The 17,872-nt window shown below is 33.2% G+C and overlaps 2 protein-coding genes across 7 annotated transcripts; one reads left to right on the top strand and one right to left on the bottom strand.

Moving 5' to 3' along the window:
• Window positions 1-1,443: 1,443 nt before the first annotated feature.
• Window positions 1,444-4,551, bottom strand: LOC106775042 (KH domain-containing protein At1g09660/At1g09670). 4 transcript variants are annotated; one of them, XM_014662070.2, is made up of 8 exons: window positions 4,407-4,551; window positions 4,205-4,327; window positions 4,036-4,121; window positions 3,728-3,867; window positions 2,964-3,098; window positions 2,753-2,881; window positions 2,334-2,477; window positions 1,444-2,251 (listed from the first exon to the last, which is right to left on the bottom strand). In XM_014662070.2, exons 2-8 carry the CDS (start codon window positions 4,315-4,317, stop codon window positions 2,093-2,095), a joined length of 906 nt encoding a protein of 301 aa, XP_014517556.1. In that variant the 5' UTR covers window positions 4,318-4,327; window positions 4,407-4,551; the 3' UTR covers window positions 1,444-2,092. The 4 variants fall into 4 exon arrangements, with proteins under 4 accessions (XP_014517556.1, XP_014517558.1, XP_014517557.1 ...); XM_014662072.2 differs by having other exon boundaries at window positions 2,762-2,881; XM_014662071.2 differs by having other exon boundaries at window positions 2,753-2,878.
• A 3,538-nt stretch (window positions 4,552-8,089) lies between these two features.
• LOC106775816 (regulator of nonsense transcripts UPF3) lies at window positions 8,090-16,564 on the top strand. Of its 3 annotated transcripts, XM_014663018.2 has the most exons (13): window positions 8,092-8,514; window positions 8,880-8,986; window positions 9,322-9,417; window positions 9,581-9,679; window positions 9,927-10,003; window positions 10,214-10,324; window positions 11,860-12,004; window positions 12,146-12,219; window positions 13,024-13,453; window positions 14,537-14,632; window positions 14,729-14,853; window positions 14,941-14,992; window positions 15,781-16,564. In XM_014663018.2, the coding sequence occupies exons 1-12, from the start codon at window positions 8,375-8,377 to the stop codon at window positions 14,977-14,979; spliced, it is 1,539 nt and encodes a 512-aa protein (XP_014518504.1). In that variant the 5' UTR covers window positions 8,092-8,374; the 3' UTR covers window positions 14,980-14,992; window positions 15,781-16,564. The 3 variants fall into 3 exon arrangements, with proteins under 3 accessions (XP_022642776.1, XP_022642777.1, XP_014518504.1); XM_022787055.1 differs by lacking the exons at window positions 14,941-14,992; window positions 15,781-16,564 and having other exon boundaries at window positions 8,090-8,514; window positions 14,537-14,586; window positions 14,688-14,853; XM_022787056.1 differs by lacking the exons at window positions 14,537-14,632; window positions 14,729-14,853; window positions 14,941-14,992 and having other exon boundaries at window positions 8,090-8,514.
• The last annotated feature ends 1,308 nt before the right edge of the window (window positions 16,565-17,872 follow it).

The raw sequence follows: 17,872 nt of genomic DNA, 5'->3' as shown, positions 1-17,872 counted from the left end.
GTCCTTATAACTCGTTAGCATTTGCCTTGCCTTCAAAAAAATGTCGCTTCTTGCCGAAGACGGATATGATGGTGGTGGACGTGTGGATTTTTTGTTGGAGTGAAGAACAGTACTTCATTGTTTGTAATGATATTCGATGATTTTTTGTAATAGATATTTATTTATCTGCATAGTAGATGAGGAGAATGCTAATTTGCACAGAGATTGGACCGGTGTCGTCTTGAGTATGATACACCTGAAATTTGTTGATATGTATGATATTGTAGTCTTGACATGTTATTGGTAATATATGGTTGTCCATGAATGGGTGACATTTGTTTTTTAAAATCGCCTGGGCAAGAAGGATGTAGAGGATTTGTGTTTCATAACGTGTTTTTAGCGTTATTTCTTTCTTCTCTCTTTTTCTGGTCAAAAGTTCATAGTTTATTTATGAAAAAGATCTTCAATGCATCATCCATACGACAGCCAAGACCTTTTTTTTGTCTTTCAATTGAAATAAATCATGGCACGTTTGACATCTTTTTATATTAAAAAAAATGATAGTTCTGGAGGAATTTTGACACTGGCGAGGAGTGAAGTATTTATTACAAAATTGAGAGCTTAGCACACTTACATGTCATATGTTTCTGTGTGTAAGAATTGGAAGGAAGGTTTAACATGAGAGGTAAGAGATATAATATTAATTTGCATGTGTTCATATCTACGATCCAGATTAAAAGTACTCTCATTTTGCGTATCAAAACAGCTGCATTCCGTCTTTAAATTATACATTGGGGTGTGCATACCATAGTTAGAACTAGAAATGATTATACGATAACTTAAAAATTAAATGACTGTGAAACTCAATCCCAAATTATATGAATGTATGGTTGTACGTTATAATTTGTCACTTTTTACAAACAATCATCTCAATTGATAATCCTTGTGTATACATTGCATGTATGGTTGTACAAAGGACAGCGTTCACAACTTTGGAAAAGGACAGCGTTCACAACTTTGAACAAATGTAAAGCTATGTCTAACATAGTTGGGTTCAGTTTTGTACTATTATTATATATTTCTCCCGGAGAATTCTTATAATTCCAAAAGTTGGAAGAATCCCTTGAACGGATGAATAAAACTGTTACCTTACTGTGTAATTATTTAGTTTAATGGAAAAAAAAAGGATCTTTCTGCCGAATGAGCCGCATCAATAACACTAAAGACATATATTAAAATTATCAAATTACAATCAAATTACAGTATCGTTCTCGAAGTACATATAGCAACTGTCATTCGTAGTAGTAGTAGTAGTACTTTATTCTTCTTGAAGTGACTACTTAAATGCACCTGCAAATTAGTTAATTAAAAAGGACGAAAGAACTTCAATCCTCCAAAATGATATGTTTTATGCTCAACACGCATAATAAATTACAAACTATTACAGTTATAACAATAGTTCAATTGACAAATGCAACGTAGCTTCATAAAATCAAAATCTTAACAACAGATGCAGCTTCACTAAGCACAAGCTGAGAATAATAATTGCACGGTCGAACCACTTCAATACCATGACTGCATAGTTCACATTTCAGTTCATAAAACTATACAAAATTCCCTTAGCAAACTCAATAATAACTTAATAGACCATACTTGAACAGTAATGACAAATATCATGTCACAGTAATGAAAAACACTCCATTTGTTTATTTAGTTTCAGTCAATACCATGCATATATAGAGAGATGCTTGCAAACACTCTTATATGCATGTATGTAATTTAATAATTTGATAAATGCAAAATAACTAAAAAAATTAAAAGGTATTGAACTAAGTGTACGCTACCAAGTAGCAGATGCAAATTAGTTAATACTATAACTAAGCAAAACGACATTCAAAAGTTGCTGCGGTTAATACGCCAAAGAATGGACGTCAAATTAAATCTGGCGTAAACCAGCTATCATCCCAGTCCCAGCAAGCTTCTTGAGGAGACTCAGCACAAGGATGTTTCTGGTGAGTTATCAGTGAAAAGACCATCACAAAGTCTAAGAAATCAGATGCTAATAACTTGACTTTAGAAAAATGTATGATCCACCGTTAAATTTCCGGGTGGGTCATCTTCCTGTCTTGGCTCGTTTCATTCCAGTACTATTGAAAGGTGACATGCTTGGGCTCATGCTTGGGCTCATGCTTGGACTTTCCTCTCTCAAAGTACCATTAAGCATAGCCAATTCCCTCAACTGTTGCTTCTTATAGTGATCAAGGGATTCATCCTGGCGGGTTAAAAAATATTAGCAGGATACGAAGAAAAAGAAGGCACAATTAGTGCAATAACTACAATAATATAACCTATACCACAGGCTTCAAAAGATTTTCTAGTATTGCCACTGCATGATCCAGGCGAGAATTAATTATATCCTCTGGAAACTCTGCCTCCACCAACACATGCAATGGCTCTTTAAGGTGCTCATATCCGGGTTTATCTTTAAGCTTTTCTTCCTACAAAGGAAATATAGGGAAATAGAAAAACATCATACAAATGCGATGATCATACTTACTATAGTATGAGTAATGAGAAATCCAAAAAATATTTTTACAGATTGTATAAGTTCGGGAAAGAGAGTTAATTACAAAGTACCAAGGCGAATCTAGCTACACTAGAGATGGATAAGAGCCAGTTGAGTCTCGCGAAATGTTGCGAAAAGTATGTTTAATGTTCACCGCATCAGTTTATGCATATCAGTGGGGAAAATAGAAAGTTCACTTACACATACCAACTTTACCTTAATAGAATCCTTTACTGAGCCACAGCCTCTGATGTAAACCCTGCATTCAGTCATGGCTTCCACTCTTTTCAATGAGTTTCCTCGAGGTCCCAGAATTCGGCCAACAAAATTATACTGCTGAGATTTGAGTCTAAAAGCTGTTACATTTGAAAAACAAAACTGATATAAACTGGAGTGAGATAACGAGGTTTTGACTTACATTTGGATATTTGTCTACAGGAACATCAAGCCTGATAACTCTCTTCACAATAGGAGTAGATGGAACTCCTTGTGTCCCAGGCCAACCCATTGGTGGCGCTTGAAAGGATGACATCCTTTGGAGATTTGCTTTGTCCTGCAAGAAGAATTTGGTATTTAGATCTCTCTTTATAACCAGAAGCTGTTATAAAAACCCAAACTCCTTTCCACCAAGTTTTCTCAGTTCAAAAGAGATCTTTACATAAATTGCCCACCTATGAGCATTTTCATTTTTCAAAATGTAAATGCTAAAAGCATCCATCATTTTAAAATCCAGTAAGCCAGAATCTGGCGATAAAAAGCAATCAATAATTCACCCTGATAGGGTTGAAGAGCTGATGGGCAAGCATACGGACTGGTCCAAAACATGTTAATGTATATAACAACATTTGCCTCCAAGACGGGTTAAATCTAGAGTATATGTGATGCCCCAAACTTCCATTAAACTGGCCAGTTTCGGAAATGAAATATTCTCAAAAATCAAGTCAAAATTAGTGCATTCCAATGCAGGAAAGATAATATTTCGTATACCTGCCTCTGTGTGTAAAACAACCCTTTAAAATGCAATGACACAATTAGAAAATACAAGGTCAACAAGTCCCAAAAAAGTCGTCATAAGACACATTAGACACAAAATGAGTCACTATATGGACGATAGACACAATGCAAACCATCGTGGTTGAAATATATATGTATATATATATAACAGATAGAGGTTTGAGTGACCTCTATTGGCAAAGCAGGCCATCCCTCCAACTCCATTGGTCTAGTATTTGGATGTTGACCCAGAGGCCTGAATGGACTATCTGGCTCGAGTCTTTCATGATCGATAAAACTTTGAGAAAAGCCCGACATGCGTCTGATTTCTGTTAGGCAAAACAACACAGTAGGAATGAGGGAGTAGGAGTAAACGTATACATAAATCAAAGAAAACGTATGTATGCATTAATACAGTATTAGAAAGAGAAGGAGTTGATGAAAACTCAAAAGGAGTGGGAATGATGTATTGGAATGGGAATAGGAATGGCGCATACCTTGAGTCAAGAGCTTGGTACATTGGGGAAGAATTTGTACAAAAGGCACGAGTTTTTGCCTCTCAGCGAGTAGTTCGGCGAAATATCTGGGAATGATTAGATTAGGAGGAGGGAGTTGAGTTCGGTTGAGTTGGGTGTAGGAAGAAGTGAAGAATGGAAAAGGAAGTACCTTTCGCGATCTGGAGGGATAGAGGAGGAAGAGGAACGAACAGGGGACGGCGGAGGAGGAAAATGGAAATAGCATCCATTCCCATTCCCGCCGCCATGGATCCTCTCTCCCATCACTCACTCTCTGCAACCGAACCAAACCAAACCTAGTTAATCCACTCTGCAAACACACACACAGATTAACACAACAAACAGAGACTCACCCAATGAACGAAAAACAGAGTGAGTGACCGAGTGAGCGAGTGAGCGAGTGACCGAGTGAGTGTCTCGCAAACCCCACAGCCACACACCAAATCCCTATATCAAACCTCCAAAGCCAGAGAGAGACGGAGAAGAAGCAAATATGAGACGGAACGGAACGGAACCAAACACTATATATATTTTATTATTTGTCCTAACATCAATTTTATTTTTCTATTTTAAAGTATTTCTTTAAACTAACTTTTTATATGTTTTATATATATTATATGTAAATACTAAAACTAATAAATATTTTTTTGGGTATCCTTTTGACATGTACGTCTGAATATGCATATATTCATTTTTAAATAATTATACGCATTTTATATTCTAATTACTAATTTAATAAATATATAATTTTTCTTAAATATAAAATCACTGATAACAGTTTATAATTAATACTTGAAATAATTACTTTTCGGGTATGTGCTGTTATGCATGTAGGTCAAGCATTTAATAAATGTATATTTAATTATTAATTTTAATGACTACGTTATATTCAATAAATGTAATATTTTAATACTCTGTAAAGAAAATTGTTTTTATTTAATATTACACTGATGGCATTGAGTATTGTATTAATAACTAAATATTCATTAATTAAATATTAAATATTTGACTTTTGGTTTAAGAAAATGATATTTTATTATTTTCTTTCTTATTTATTGAGTATTTAAGTTTGTTATGTTTTTCTAATTAAGTTTTCTTATTTAATTATTTTATTAATCTAGTAAGTGATCATTTCTTTATAAAATGACAATGTTGTTAATGTGTGTATACAAAAATTAAGAAATATATGATTTTGTACATGAACTATTTTCGTTAAAAGTATGTTGAATAATAAAAGATACTCGATATTAACAAACAATTTTGTTGTGTTTAACATTTTATTTAATAATCTAAATTTATTAAATAAAATATTATAAATATAATAATTATTAAGTAGATTAACATATCATTATTATATTATATTCATTTCTAATGTAATGATATAATTATACATAATAATGAGTTTTTCAAAAGCTAAATTTGATCATCAATCTAATATAAGTTGTTGCATCATTCACGTATTAGACTAGATCAATTGTTACATATTCGCGTGCTCACACTATTAAAACAATCATTGCAAATAAAGGGTGTACATAAATATCAAAGACATGAGTAATGTACATAAATAATAGTCATGAAATAGACAAAGATTCATCATCACACATCATTCATTCACGGAAACAAACATATAACATTTAAAGACTCTCATTAGACTCAATTTATCTGGATATGTGTCTTGAATTAGACAAGTAAGATCATGTACCTATGACAAAATACCACTCTACCGAACTGTTCTATCGAACTAACAAATATAATATTAATATTTATCACGGTCATTAGAACTTTTAAGTCATCCTTATAATCACAAAACCTTTTGTGATTCTCATTACTCAACCATTCTTCTTTACACATGTATGAATTGTTGGAACAATTTAGATAGCTATACAAACCATGATGAAACACATTCACCAATACTCTTTTCTTGTAATTTCATTACAAATACTAGTATTTCACTCTGAAAACCAAATACAACATTTATCACACATATTCACAACAGTTCCATCATTCAGTAAAACACCACAATACTCTTAAACGTGCATAAAGTCCATAGTGAATATATCTCAAACAAGCCAAAGTAGAAGAATATTCTAACATGCAGTGTGATGCCCTACAATAAACCTTCCGCGAAAGGTACTCTCAATGACAAAATTGAACATCATTATTATTGTAAAAATGTGTGTTCAACGACACTTTATGGCACCCAACGTCCTTAAGCAAAAATGCTTAAGATTTGCAATTAATGATGAATGACGTATTTATATCACTCAATGCCAAAACATTCGCAAAATTTATGCATTTAACACTACAAAATAATGGAGCTAAAATGCTCCATAGTTGCACGACAGACTAGTGCCAAATTTTGCAATGGATATCAATAAATGAATTTCTATTATTTTGGAAAAATGAAACCTATTTAAATGGTCAAATTGATATTTCATTCTTAATACTTTGATGAAAAATAACTTTTAATGTTATGGCAATACCAATTAGCTCAATTGATCATATCTTAAGTTTTCAATGAACACAAACTCAACTAAAACAAATGACATGACAAACATCAAAAACAAAAAATTCAGCATATAAAATTTCATCATTCAACTCAATAATGAAAATTAGAAATTTCAAGACATTTGCAATTAAAAAACAATACAATTAGTTTTTCTTAAATGAAAAACAAACCAAACAACTCAAGAATCCTTATAATACCATTAGATGTCGAGGAAGTTTTATCTACCCATATGAACAACACAAACACAATTAAGATACACAATTAAAATCACTAATTAATAAAAACTCTTATACAATACTCAAACATTACATTTGAATCAAGACAGTCCAAATACATAAAAAAATCAAACTAAAAAATAGACATAATTAAAAAGTTCATCGTAAAACTTTTAATACTAAAAAAAATATATAATTAAAAAATTAAAAAATAATATTAGAAAAATGTTTAAAAAATAACGTGACTTTAAAATAATAAAACTTATCTATATATATTATTTATATTTTAAATTTTTATTATTGAAATAATTAAATTTTTATGTGATATTATTAATTTTAAAACATGATTTTTTAAATAATTATATCGTGACGTTAAAAAGCATAATCATCTCATAATTAAAAAGACTTATAATTAAAACACAATTTCCTCCTAACAACTACCAATCAAATCAAATAAATACACACAATTAAATATTAGGATAATGATATCTAGACAACATTTTTTAATAACATCTGAACATTGATTATGTGACAATATGTGATTGGTCGTAAATTACTCCATAATCAATAATAATAATCATAAACATTATTATGGAGTTTACGACCAATCACAGATTAACACGTAATCAATGTTCAAATGTTGTAAAAAAATATTATCTAAATATCATTATCGTAAATCTTAATATAACAAGTCATGAGACCCTTAATTCAAATATTCAATCTAAAACTATATATACAATATGATTTTTGTTAATAAATTAATTTTATGGCTAATGAATTTATTTTAATATTTTAAAAAACACGACGATATACCTTACCATGTGTCGTGATTTGATTTACGATTATACATATACTCTAAATATATTGATCTAAAATAACATTAAATTACGAGTTTATACAATTAATAAAACACTGATCACATATTAACCATATATATTTCTTTTGTCGACGTAAAAATGTCTTTATAAAGACGCTATCTTCTTCTGGAATAAAGCATCGTGGAAATCTTGAGTACGAGTAAAAAAATATAGTTTAAAGTTTATATTAGAGAATATTATAATTATAAATAATTTATTATCCAATAAAAACGTAATAGCATATAATTAGATCGTAGCAACTGAAATAATTTTATGAAAAACATTAATGTTTTAATTTAATATTATTGTAGCAACTGAAATAATTTCATGAAAAACATTTATGTTTTAAATTAATATTAAAATGATATTATTCGAAAATGCAGGAGGCATTATTCCCAAGTCAGAAGTAGAAAAACTTACAATACAAAACGCAAAACGCACAACACAAAACGCAAAACACAACCATACGTGCTTTTAAATTAATTTGACACCCTTCCAAACGCACGCAAACCCTTCTTCTCTGTCTTGTTTTCTTTGAGTGTATGGCAATTTGGGGGTTTTCTTTGGAATTAGGGCATACGTTTTCGCTGAGTTGATCCTCTCAATCTAAAACAGTGGAGAAGATGTAATCCTATCGAGACTGTCGGTTGCGCACTCGTTGATTGGTTGATTGATTGAGTATTTGATAGACAAGTGGTAACTGTAACTGTAAGAGTGTGCGGTGAGGATAGGGTTTTGGCATGAAGGGTGCGTTGGATCGGACGAAGGCGGTGCTGCGTCACTTGCCGCCCTCTCTTTCCGAGGCCGCACTTTTGGCCCAAATTGATGCCGCCTTCGCTGACCGCTACAACTGGTTCTCTTTCCTTCCTGGCAAAATCAGGTGACATTAATTTACAGCCCTCCATTCGCATTCGGCTTCGTTTTTTCTTCATATATATTTCATTGCATGCTGCTTTTTTATTACAGTAGTCAATTGACCGTGCCTAGGTTGGATAGGCTAGGCTAGGCTACGTATGGTCTTTCCTACCGGATTCTATATAATTGTTATAATAGCATAAACTATGTATTAACTTTGTCTTTTCTAATGGGAATATCATTTAACTGGTAGTTATTATTATGATTATAACGGAACATCTGTAATGCGATTTGGACGTCAATGTTTACAATTTAGATACTCTGTTCAATAATATGTCAAGAAAAACCTTTTTGATTTTATGTTATGATTTTTTTGAATGATTTTTTCAGCCAGAAACATATATCATATTCTAGAGCCTACATCGACTTCAAGAGGCCAGATGACGTTATACTGTTTGCAGAGTTCTTCAATGGACACGTCTTTGTGAATGAAAAGGGTAATCAATGAAATCATATGAAGTGGTTTACTAGGCATGCTTAAGATCTTGCTGAAGCTGTTATCTTTGTCGTTCTTGCAATCAATGTTCGAATTTGGCCAATGCCACGGTTTGGTTTTTGTTGCCCTGTAGTTCAGTATTCAATACATCAGGAAATAGACTTGTTTCCATTTAGGTTTTTCTTGGCAAGAAATATATGTTTTTACTCTTTGGAATATCAAGACTGTATTTCACAAGTATATTTCATGCATTTTACATATTTTCTGCATGAAACAATGAGAATTGGATAATAGATACTGAATGTGGTTCTCTGTTTCACCTTTGTTGCTTCCTAGGATCTCAGTTCAAAGTTATTGTTGAATATGCTCCTTCCCAACGCGTTCCAAGACAGTGGTCTAAAAAGGATGGTCGTGATGGGACCATATATAGAGGTACCACTTGGATAATGGTTTAAGTAACTTGTAGTGCATATGTTTATCTCAATAGGAATTATATGAACGTATCTGGAGTATCTCAATAGGATTTATATGCATCTCAATAGATTATAGCCTTTTCCTTTTGATAAATACAAGCTTTTCCATGATGAACATCTAGATTCTGAGTATCTGGAGTTTCTTGAACTACTTTCCAAGCCTGTTGAGAATCTTCCCAGCGCTGAGATACAATTGGAGAAGAGAGAAGCAGAACGATCTGGTTAGTCAACTAATGCAGAAGATGCCCTGTAAATTTTAAGTTTGAAAGTTTTGAGACCTAAATATACACAAAATGGATACAAAGTAAATTTCATGTTTGAAAGTTGAGACTTAAAACCATGCATACACGGATTCACAGTAAATTTTAAGTTTGAAAGTTTTAGGACTTAAAACCATGCATACAAATAATGGGCACAAAATACTATTTTCCCTCATTTTTTACTTACTGGGTTTACATGCTTTACCAGGTGCTGCAAAAGATATTCCTATAAGTACACCACTGATGGATTTTGTGCGCCAGAAAAGAGCTGCCAAGGGACCTCGGGTACTTTTTTTTGTTTGTGAACAACTTTTGAAATATCAAAGCTTATTTGATTGTCCCTTGTCATTATATTAGATTTTTTGGGAACATGTATTTGTCAACTCACGCATGCGTGATGACGAGAGCAAGTCCTTTGTAAATATCCTTATCCTGTTTTATCTATTAGCACTTTACTGGTATCTTGCTTATCTAATGTGCATGATGTGTGTGCAGAGGTCGTTATCCAATGGCAAAGTGAGTAGAAGAGGCACTTCATCAAATGGGAGTCCTAGTTCTGGCACATCAAGACGAGGTTCAGGAAAGAAGAGGGTTTCTGCTACTATGGTATTGTCCACTTTTTGAAGAGGAAAGTTAAATATAGTTAAGTATTATCATGGTTATTAAAATGGAACCGGCTTGGTATCCTGTTAGGAATAACCTCAAAACCACTTTATAAATAAAGCGGTCTTTAACTAGTAAGACCTGTCTTGAACCAGTGGTTCAGCAGAGTTGGCAATTTCAGCAATACTTAACTTGAAGGATGTTCATTGCCTGTTTTAGAACACCGGTAATTTACAGTTATTAGAGTACTTGATGTGGTGCTTTACTTTTACTCCATTACCACATCCTTCCCTAGGCCCCGTACTGTTGCGGAATATAATCAAACCAAAGTGGGCTTTACTTCTGCTGAGTGCATGCCTTACTACACAAGCTTGTTAATCTTGTAAATACCTTTCAATGTTTGTAAGATGTTCATACATCGACACAGATTAAGGGTAAAATAAGAGAGATGACCTTAAATCCACAAATATCCATCGAAGAATGAATGGAAGGTTTTAGACTTGGGTTATGTGTACATGGGACAGCCTACTGAAACAGAACGGCATATCCAACAGTTTTCTTTTACTTAATAACTGTGAAGCAATTATAGAAACCACACTGTTTACTTCATTCCTTACTGTCGTTTTTTTAATAAGTGTCAATACTGTTGTTTGAAAATGTATTGGAATTGTGGATGGATGACTATTAGAATCCAGCCAAATGCAGATATATAAAATCCCTCGTAATATTTTAGGCCAGCTAATAAAACCATGTCTTTATGTTATTATTATTATGATGATGCTAACAATACCGATGCATATTTTCTGGACACGGTATTTTGGTATAACATTGTTAAAAGATACTCTAAAATTTAAAAAATATTATTTAAATATTAAATATTATACTACAATTGGACCATTAAACCTTGAACTGGTACCCTTAGAGCATCTTTAATAATAGAACTCGTTTTGGGTTCTTAATACACTTTTTCTGGCTGCCTCACTGCCATATAAGATTTAAGAACTTCACCTACTTTTTGCTCCAATAGAAGAACCTACCTTGGATTTTGGATTCATCTTATGTGGTTAATTATGTAATTAAGAACAAGTTTTTATGAGTTTTTGTAGAAGAACAAGGTCTCTCTACTTGGCATCCAACTTAGCCTTCTCCAATTTAAGAAAAGAATAAGACAAGTTCTTGGCTTAAGAGCACATCTAAGAACCACCATTGGAGATGGTACTAGTGTAATAATCAGTTTCTTTTTCATAACATTGATTCTCCCTTCTTCAAAACAATATTTTTTTTTTCTTCAAAACAATAATAATATTGAATTTATCCTTGCTTTTATGTTTTGCTCCTATTATTTTAATTTTAAGAACAGATAAGGAAAGGTGCAACATAATAATAATAATAATAATGATGATGATGATGATGATGATGATGATGATTATATACTTTTCAAAACAGCATAGTATTTGATACTTATTTAGGTGGAATAGAACATTTTGCTCTTAGTCGTGTGTTTTAACATTCCTAACTCTTGCTTTCATGATGGTCAGTATGTTGCCAGGCACCCAGGGAAAAATGCTACTATGAAAGACAGATCGATTTATACTTTGGCTCCTAGCCAAGGTGATCAGCATATTTCAAGTAAAGCTTCAAACGTGGCCTCTTCAGATGGAAAACAAACCCTTGATGAGAATGGTAGGGTTGATGTTTTGTTCAAAACTTCATGTGTTTTTTTATTTTTATTCTTTGGGTTTTATTTTATGACGTGGAGGCAAACATTTAAATATACACTTTTGGTTTACTTTATTTTCTTTACACTTTTGTTCATTTCATCAGGAGTTTCTGGAAATAATGATGCTGGAAAAAAAAAAGTACTGCTTCTTAAAGGGAAAGAAAGAGAAATTATTGCTGTAAGCTTATGATTTATATTTTCACAATTCAATTTTATTTGCAATCTATGTATGTTGCAGATGTTGTGTTAAAGATTTATATAGAATCTCTTAGTTTAGTTTACTATTTACTTGGTTGTGAGAAGTTGCTGTATTTCTGATGGTTGACATGTACAAATGCACAGCACTGACTTAAGCCGATTATATAGTTGTTAATTGTCCTTATTAGATTGATAATTTGTCACTTTCTTATCTTTCTCCTCTTATGTCCCTTTTTCATGAACATTTTGTTTATTTATTCTGGTGTTTTCAATGTTGTTGACTTGTTGGTGCTGCCATCTTGTCCATCAACTGATTTTGTGAAAGTTTTGCTTTAATGAGGTTGAGTTGCACTTTCGATTAATTCTATTCTTAATCGATATGCAAATTTTCTGTTGAGACTAATACTTAAATCATCCTATTGGTGAGTGGAGGGACAATCAGACAGATCAAGATCTAAGAATATGCTATTGGTTTTCAATATGACATTACGATCCTCATAATAAATGTGAAGGTCAGTGTGCTTTAGAGAAGCATTATGAAAGAAGTGAAGGTATAATTATGCAATTGATTTAATACGAATAATGATACTACTTGCTAATGTGGTTGATTTCCAGGATTTGTTTTATGTAATATACTGCCATATTGTTGCATGATGAATCAATAGTTCGCTATAATTTGGATGTGGATTGTATTTTAGTTCATTGCCAGTGTCATTAGTGGATCATGTTTATAACTACTATTCTGCTAAGAGTATATTTCCTTTTGTTTGTTTTTATTGTGCAGGTATCCGATTTAGATAGCATGTCACAGCATCACAATGTAACATCTTCAGCCAAAGAAATTGTTGGTGCAACAGTTTTGAAGCAGAATCAGAGGCATGAAGGTAGTGGAAGGATTATAAGAAGCATACTTTCAAAAAAGGAGTTGCGTCAAAGCCAATCTTCCAGGGCACTCTCTGAGCATCAAATCCAAACATCTAATCTAGAAAAAGAAAAACAATCCCCTCGGCCCGTACATGTGCAACTAATTCTGAAGGGCATGAATGGTACATCAGAGAATAAGATTGGTCTGCATGATTCACATGCATCTAGCGAGAGGCAGGAGAGACATACTAGACATAAAGATAGACCAGATCGTGGTGTTTGGACAAGTTCCAATGTTGCTGATGAGTCTGTCTCATCTGCTGCTTCCTCACAAGTAGATCCTGTTGAAGGTACATGTTTTATTCTAAAGCTATGATTTTGTTTTTGAAAATTGCTAATTATCCTTTATCTTGTAAAAAGGGGGGAAATTGAAAAGCATTTCAGCTAGATATAGATTCGGTTGACATAGTGATGGACTTACGCCCTGTTTGTATGTAGTCGGAGAAAGTTAGGAAGCCTCGAAATGGGACAAAAATTAATATGGATTTGATAGAAAAAATAAAACCTATACTGTTTAAAGAAAAATGTTTTCTTAGCAACATGCCAAGAATTGCGCAGAAAGTCATCAATCTTGAAGAAAAAAATATAAATTGAAAAGAAATATTTAATAATTATAAATTTTAAAAATATTCTTATTATAGTAATTATAGTAATAATTTTAAATTAATATTAAAATAATAAATAATAACTATTAATAAAACAACTATCTTTCTCGTCATTGATTTAAGTTTTTATTTATTATAATAAAATAAGTAATAAATATAATATTATTAAAATTAAAAAATAATAATTTTTTAGTCACATCAACCACACCTATTCTAAACTTTTCACTAAAATCTACTCATTTTCTCTCAATCCAAACTACACTTTTCACTCTTTTTTCCTTCATTTCCTTTTTCCACTTTCTCAAATTTACTCTTTAACCCAAATACACGCTTATGGATAATGAACACTGCTTGTGGTCGAACTGAAATGGGGTCAGGCCGGTGTAAGATATCAGGACCTAGATATCATAATAACAATGGAAAATATAGAAATGAAGAAACAGAAGGGGTGAAATCTCTTCGCTCTTCTAGAGGCCTTGTCTCTCCCAATTTTCCAACTAATTCCAGCCGTTCACTTCCCTTGATACCTGTTTACACCCACATAGCTACTCTTACCTCCCAGTACCCATGCCTTCCATCTCAGCAGTTAGTTATACCCCCACCCCCACTAGAGACTCCTGTTCCTCTGATTTCTAACCTGTGCGATGCCACTCTTTTCCTTCTTTCACAGACTCTACTTATTTGAGGGGTTCTATGATGAACATAATATAACTTGTGGCCAAATTGCTTACATCTTCAGAAGTTGAATTTTTCACTTATATGAATCAGGAAGAAATGCTGATTTAAAACATGACATGCCAAATGCAAGAAGTGGGGAGGTAAAATCTCTTGGAGGTGTCCGTACCAGTCATTCATCAGAAAATGGTTGGTTTCTGGCTTTGAAAAACAAAATCTTAAGACATTTTTATGCTTCATTCAGGGTGGTTTTTATTTAAGAATTTACTTATTGCTCCTATTAAGGCTTCAATAAGCATTTTGGTCGCCGTGGACCAACACATGGGTTAAAGGATGTTGATAGCTATTCAGTTTCAAGTGAAGGGAAGCATCCTAGAAGATCTGGTACCACTACTTATGGTTCCAACGAGGTACCTAAATTTGATTTCTCCACGGGGATACAAATCATACTCTTTTCTGGTTCTGTAGTTGATTAAGATTTCTTTTCTAAATTGCAGAAACAAGTTTGGGTTCAAAAAGCGAGTTCTGGTACCTAGAGTATTTTTATTGGTGAGACAAATTCCCTTTATCAAGACTGTTGTTGCATAGAGCATATGCTTGTTGATTAGCCAACCTTAAGAGTCACCTAGTTCATATTTTTTGAGTTTTTGAAATTTCTCTTGACGTGGGATTATAGAATATTATTTGAGTTGATATTATTGTAGAGATACTCATCATGGCTTTCCTGTGATGTTCACAAACAATTTTCTCTTCAATATGTAGTTATTTACATTGAGAGTAGTAACCTTGGCACAAAGATTAAGTTGTGTCTGGGTCACCAATTGGTCAGGGTTGAATTCAAAAAAGCCTCTTTATATATGCATGGCATAAGGCTGTGCACAATGATCTTCCCTGTACCTTCGCATAGCAAAGAGTCTTCAGGAACAGGGGTATGATAATTTGAGTTACTCACATTAATGTCTTTTTTGTGAAATTTGTTTGATCTGTAAATTGTGGTTTTTTGTTCGTTTCATATAAATATAGGTGGGTATATATTTTTGGCTTGACTTTCTTTGATGTGGTTTTGTGATGTAGCTTCATAAGATTTGGTATATTCATTTCTTTTTTTTTTTTTTGTAGTGGGTCCTTCGCTTTGGGACCCTCCCTGGAAGTTGTAAATATTGTAATGATTGGAATATGTTGTTTCCTAACCCAACATGTAATATTTGTTTTGTTTTCAAGTGCTGATGTTAGATGAAGAATTTTTTTTCGTTTTGTTCAAATGTTGATGTTAGTTGAAGATTTTTTAGTTTTTATTTTTATTTACATGTGTCAAGGTTGATGATTTTCCCTTGCAGTGGTAAGCTTGCTGACATACGGATTTGGAGCATCCATTTGGTAGCTGCTGGATTCTGTCTCTTTTTAGTTGACAGATTCTTACAAGTAAATGAGTGTGTGGTTAAAAAAATTCTTTTACAATACAAGAGAGGAGAGTACCATGGTGCATTTGATTTGGCTAAAAATATTCAGACATTACTTCATTGAAGATGGCCCCTGGTAAAATCGAGATGAGAACAATGGCCTGGTGTCCCGGTTACGAGTTGTTTGTTTGAAGAAATATGGATAGATTTGCCAACCTTGGCAAGTTGACCGAGATGACCATAGTCTGGGTTTATACACAATTAATCTGAGTGGATTTAATGTAAATATAAATCCAGGGTATTGTGTATCTGTTTCCTTAGTTCCTATAAGTACAAACCCCTATTCGAGGTAATGTGTACCTGTGTCCTTAGTTCCTGTCGATTAGAAGTCCGCCAAATACAATTGGGCGCATGAAATGATCCTTGGAAGTTTTTGGACCATCTTTGCTCACTACTTCGAAGCAACACTCCATGGAAGTCTTCGGTCTTTGTTGACAATTAAGTTTCTTGTAGAGCCCAGACACTTAAATACCATTGATGGTGTGTTACTAAGGACATATAAGGGTCTTGAGGGAGTTATAAGTGTGTGGATATTGATTTACGTCTAAAATATCGTTGTACAGTATGGTGTTGCATTTCTCAGCATAACTTAGCTGTCACATTACCTGTTCTTAATTATATTGTCAATTATGTGAATTGCTGCCTCAGCGCAAGTGTTAAATTATACTCTAAGTTACGCTGTTAAAGTTGCCTCCTACCCGGCTGTTCATCTTTCAGCTGACGCCGACATCCCCAAGAATTTTGTTCTTGAAAGACATGGTACAAATTTGGACGAAGTTCTATCTCGGATTAGTTCAACAATTCTGATGTTCTTGACCTCGCAAAATTGGCACATTATTAATCTTTTTTAATTTAAACGGATGGTATTTTTCACATAAATCCTTCTGATAATAAATTTGTTGTATTTAAATGCCTATCAATTCAAATTTTCCTACTTGACTCAAGTAAGGAAGCCAGGAGTAGAATTTGAAATTAACTTGCCTGAAAGTGGGTTGTGGGTGACAACTGACATTGGAGAAAGGGCATTGTAACCAAAATGAAAGATAAGGGTGATCTAGAGAGTAATCGCCCGGCTCTGATGTTAAACTCAAGCTTGCACTTTTCTGATTGGATCTATATAGTTGTTAATTTGCCCTCTGCTTGGGTTTGGAGTGGAAAAAAATATGATAACTGACTATAGGGGTTTCTTGGTTGCGGTTTCTGTTTTGTCAATTTGTAAGCAGATGGATGGTGTATTGCATTTAATAGAAAGGAGCATCTGAAGTAGTGCTAAATAATTGCCCAGTACCTGATCATCATGCCTGTTGTTTGTTCCCACGTTAAAGAGTTAGACGGTAACATGAAACCATGTATTTGAGTTTTAATTTAAGATACCTTTTCTGGGTTCTTGTATATTCCTATCATGCACTCTTACCCTTGTTGGATATTTCTACTTCAGCGCGAGTGTTCATCTGTATCATTGAATTTCTTTTTCATTTAACTAATCTTTCAGTCTTTCGTTTGGTATTCATGCGCGCACATGCATGCATGTCCCCACTCCCCGCCCTTTCCTCACACACAGGGATACTTGCATCATCTTTCGTACTTCCAATGCTTCCCTCTGATTGCATACCACACCAACTTTTCACATCTTTCTAAAAGCTTCATTCATCTCAAGAAGAGCATATAACAGCACAAGTTTGTATTGCTGCTGAATTGTCTATTGAGCTATGTACCATGGATTCTGATTCGGAAACCAATACTTTGATAATTTTAGTCTTCAAGATATAAGATCCAGATCTATATATAATATTATGTTGGATTTATATTAAAATCATATCAGAAAAAAAAACTTTCAAATTAAACACTTAACTAATAAGTGTATGTAGGCATTTTGAGTGGCCTACAGTTTTGAACGTAGGGAGATGATCGAAGTGGAGGATGATGATGATGAAGAAAATCACTTTTTGAAAGTCCTTTTGAAGATATA

Source organism: Vigna radiata, chromosome 10 (genome assembly GCF_000741045.1).
Source record: "Vigna radiata var. radiata cultivar VC1973A chromosome 10, Vradiata_ver6, whole genome shotgun sequence".
NCBI lineage: Eukaryota > Viridiplantae > Streptophyta > Magnoliopsida > Fabales > Fabaceae > Vigna > Vigna radiata.
Note: the sequence above shows the minus strand (reverse complement) of the source record. Positions and strands in the feature narration are given on the sequence as shown.

Excerpts from the sequence above, each read along its gene's own strand:
- LOC106775042 (XM_014662070.2), bottom strand. The coding sequence starts at position 4,317 with ATGGGAGAGAGGATCCATGGCGGCGGGAATGGGAATGGATGCTATTTC. Across the intron at positions 3,099-3,727 it reads GGCCTGCTTTGCCAATAGAG|GACAAAGCAAATCTCCAAAG; the intron begins GTCACTCAAACC and ends TTCTTCTTGCAG. Across the intron at positions 2,882-2,963 it reads CTGTAGACAAATATCCAAAT|CAGTATAATTTTGTTGGCCG; the intron begins GTAAGTCAAAAC and ends CTCAAATCTCAG.
- LOC106775816 (XM_014663018.2), top strand. The coding sequence starts at position 8,375 with ATGAAGGGTGCGTTGGATCGGACGAAGGCGGTGCTGCGTCACTTGCCG. Across the intron at positions 10,325-11,859 it reads AGAGGGTTTCTGCTACTATG|TATGTTGCCAGGCACCCAGG; the intron begins GTATTGTCCACT and ends CATGATGGTCAG. Across the intron at positions 12,005-12,145 it reads ACAAACCCTTGATGAGAATG|GAGTTTCTGGAAATAATGAT; the intron begins GTAGGGTTGATG and ends TCATTTCATCAG.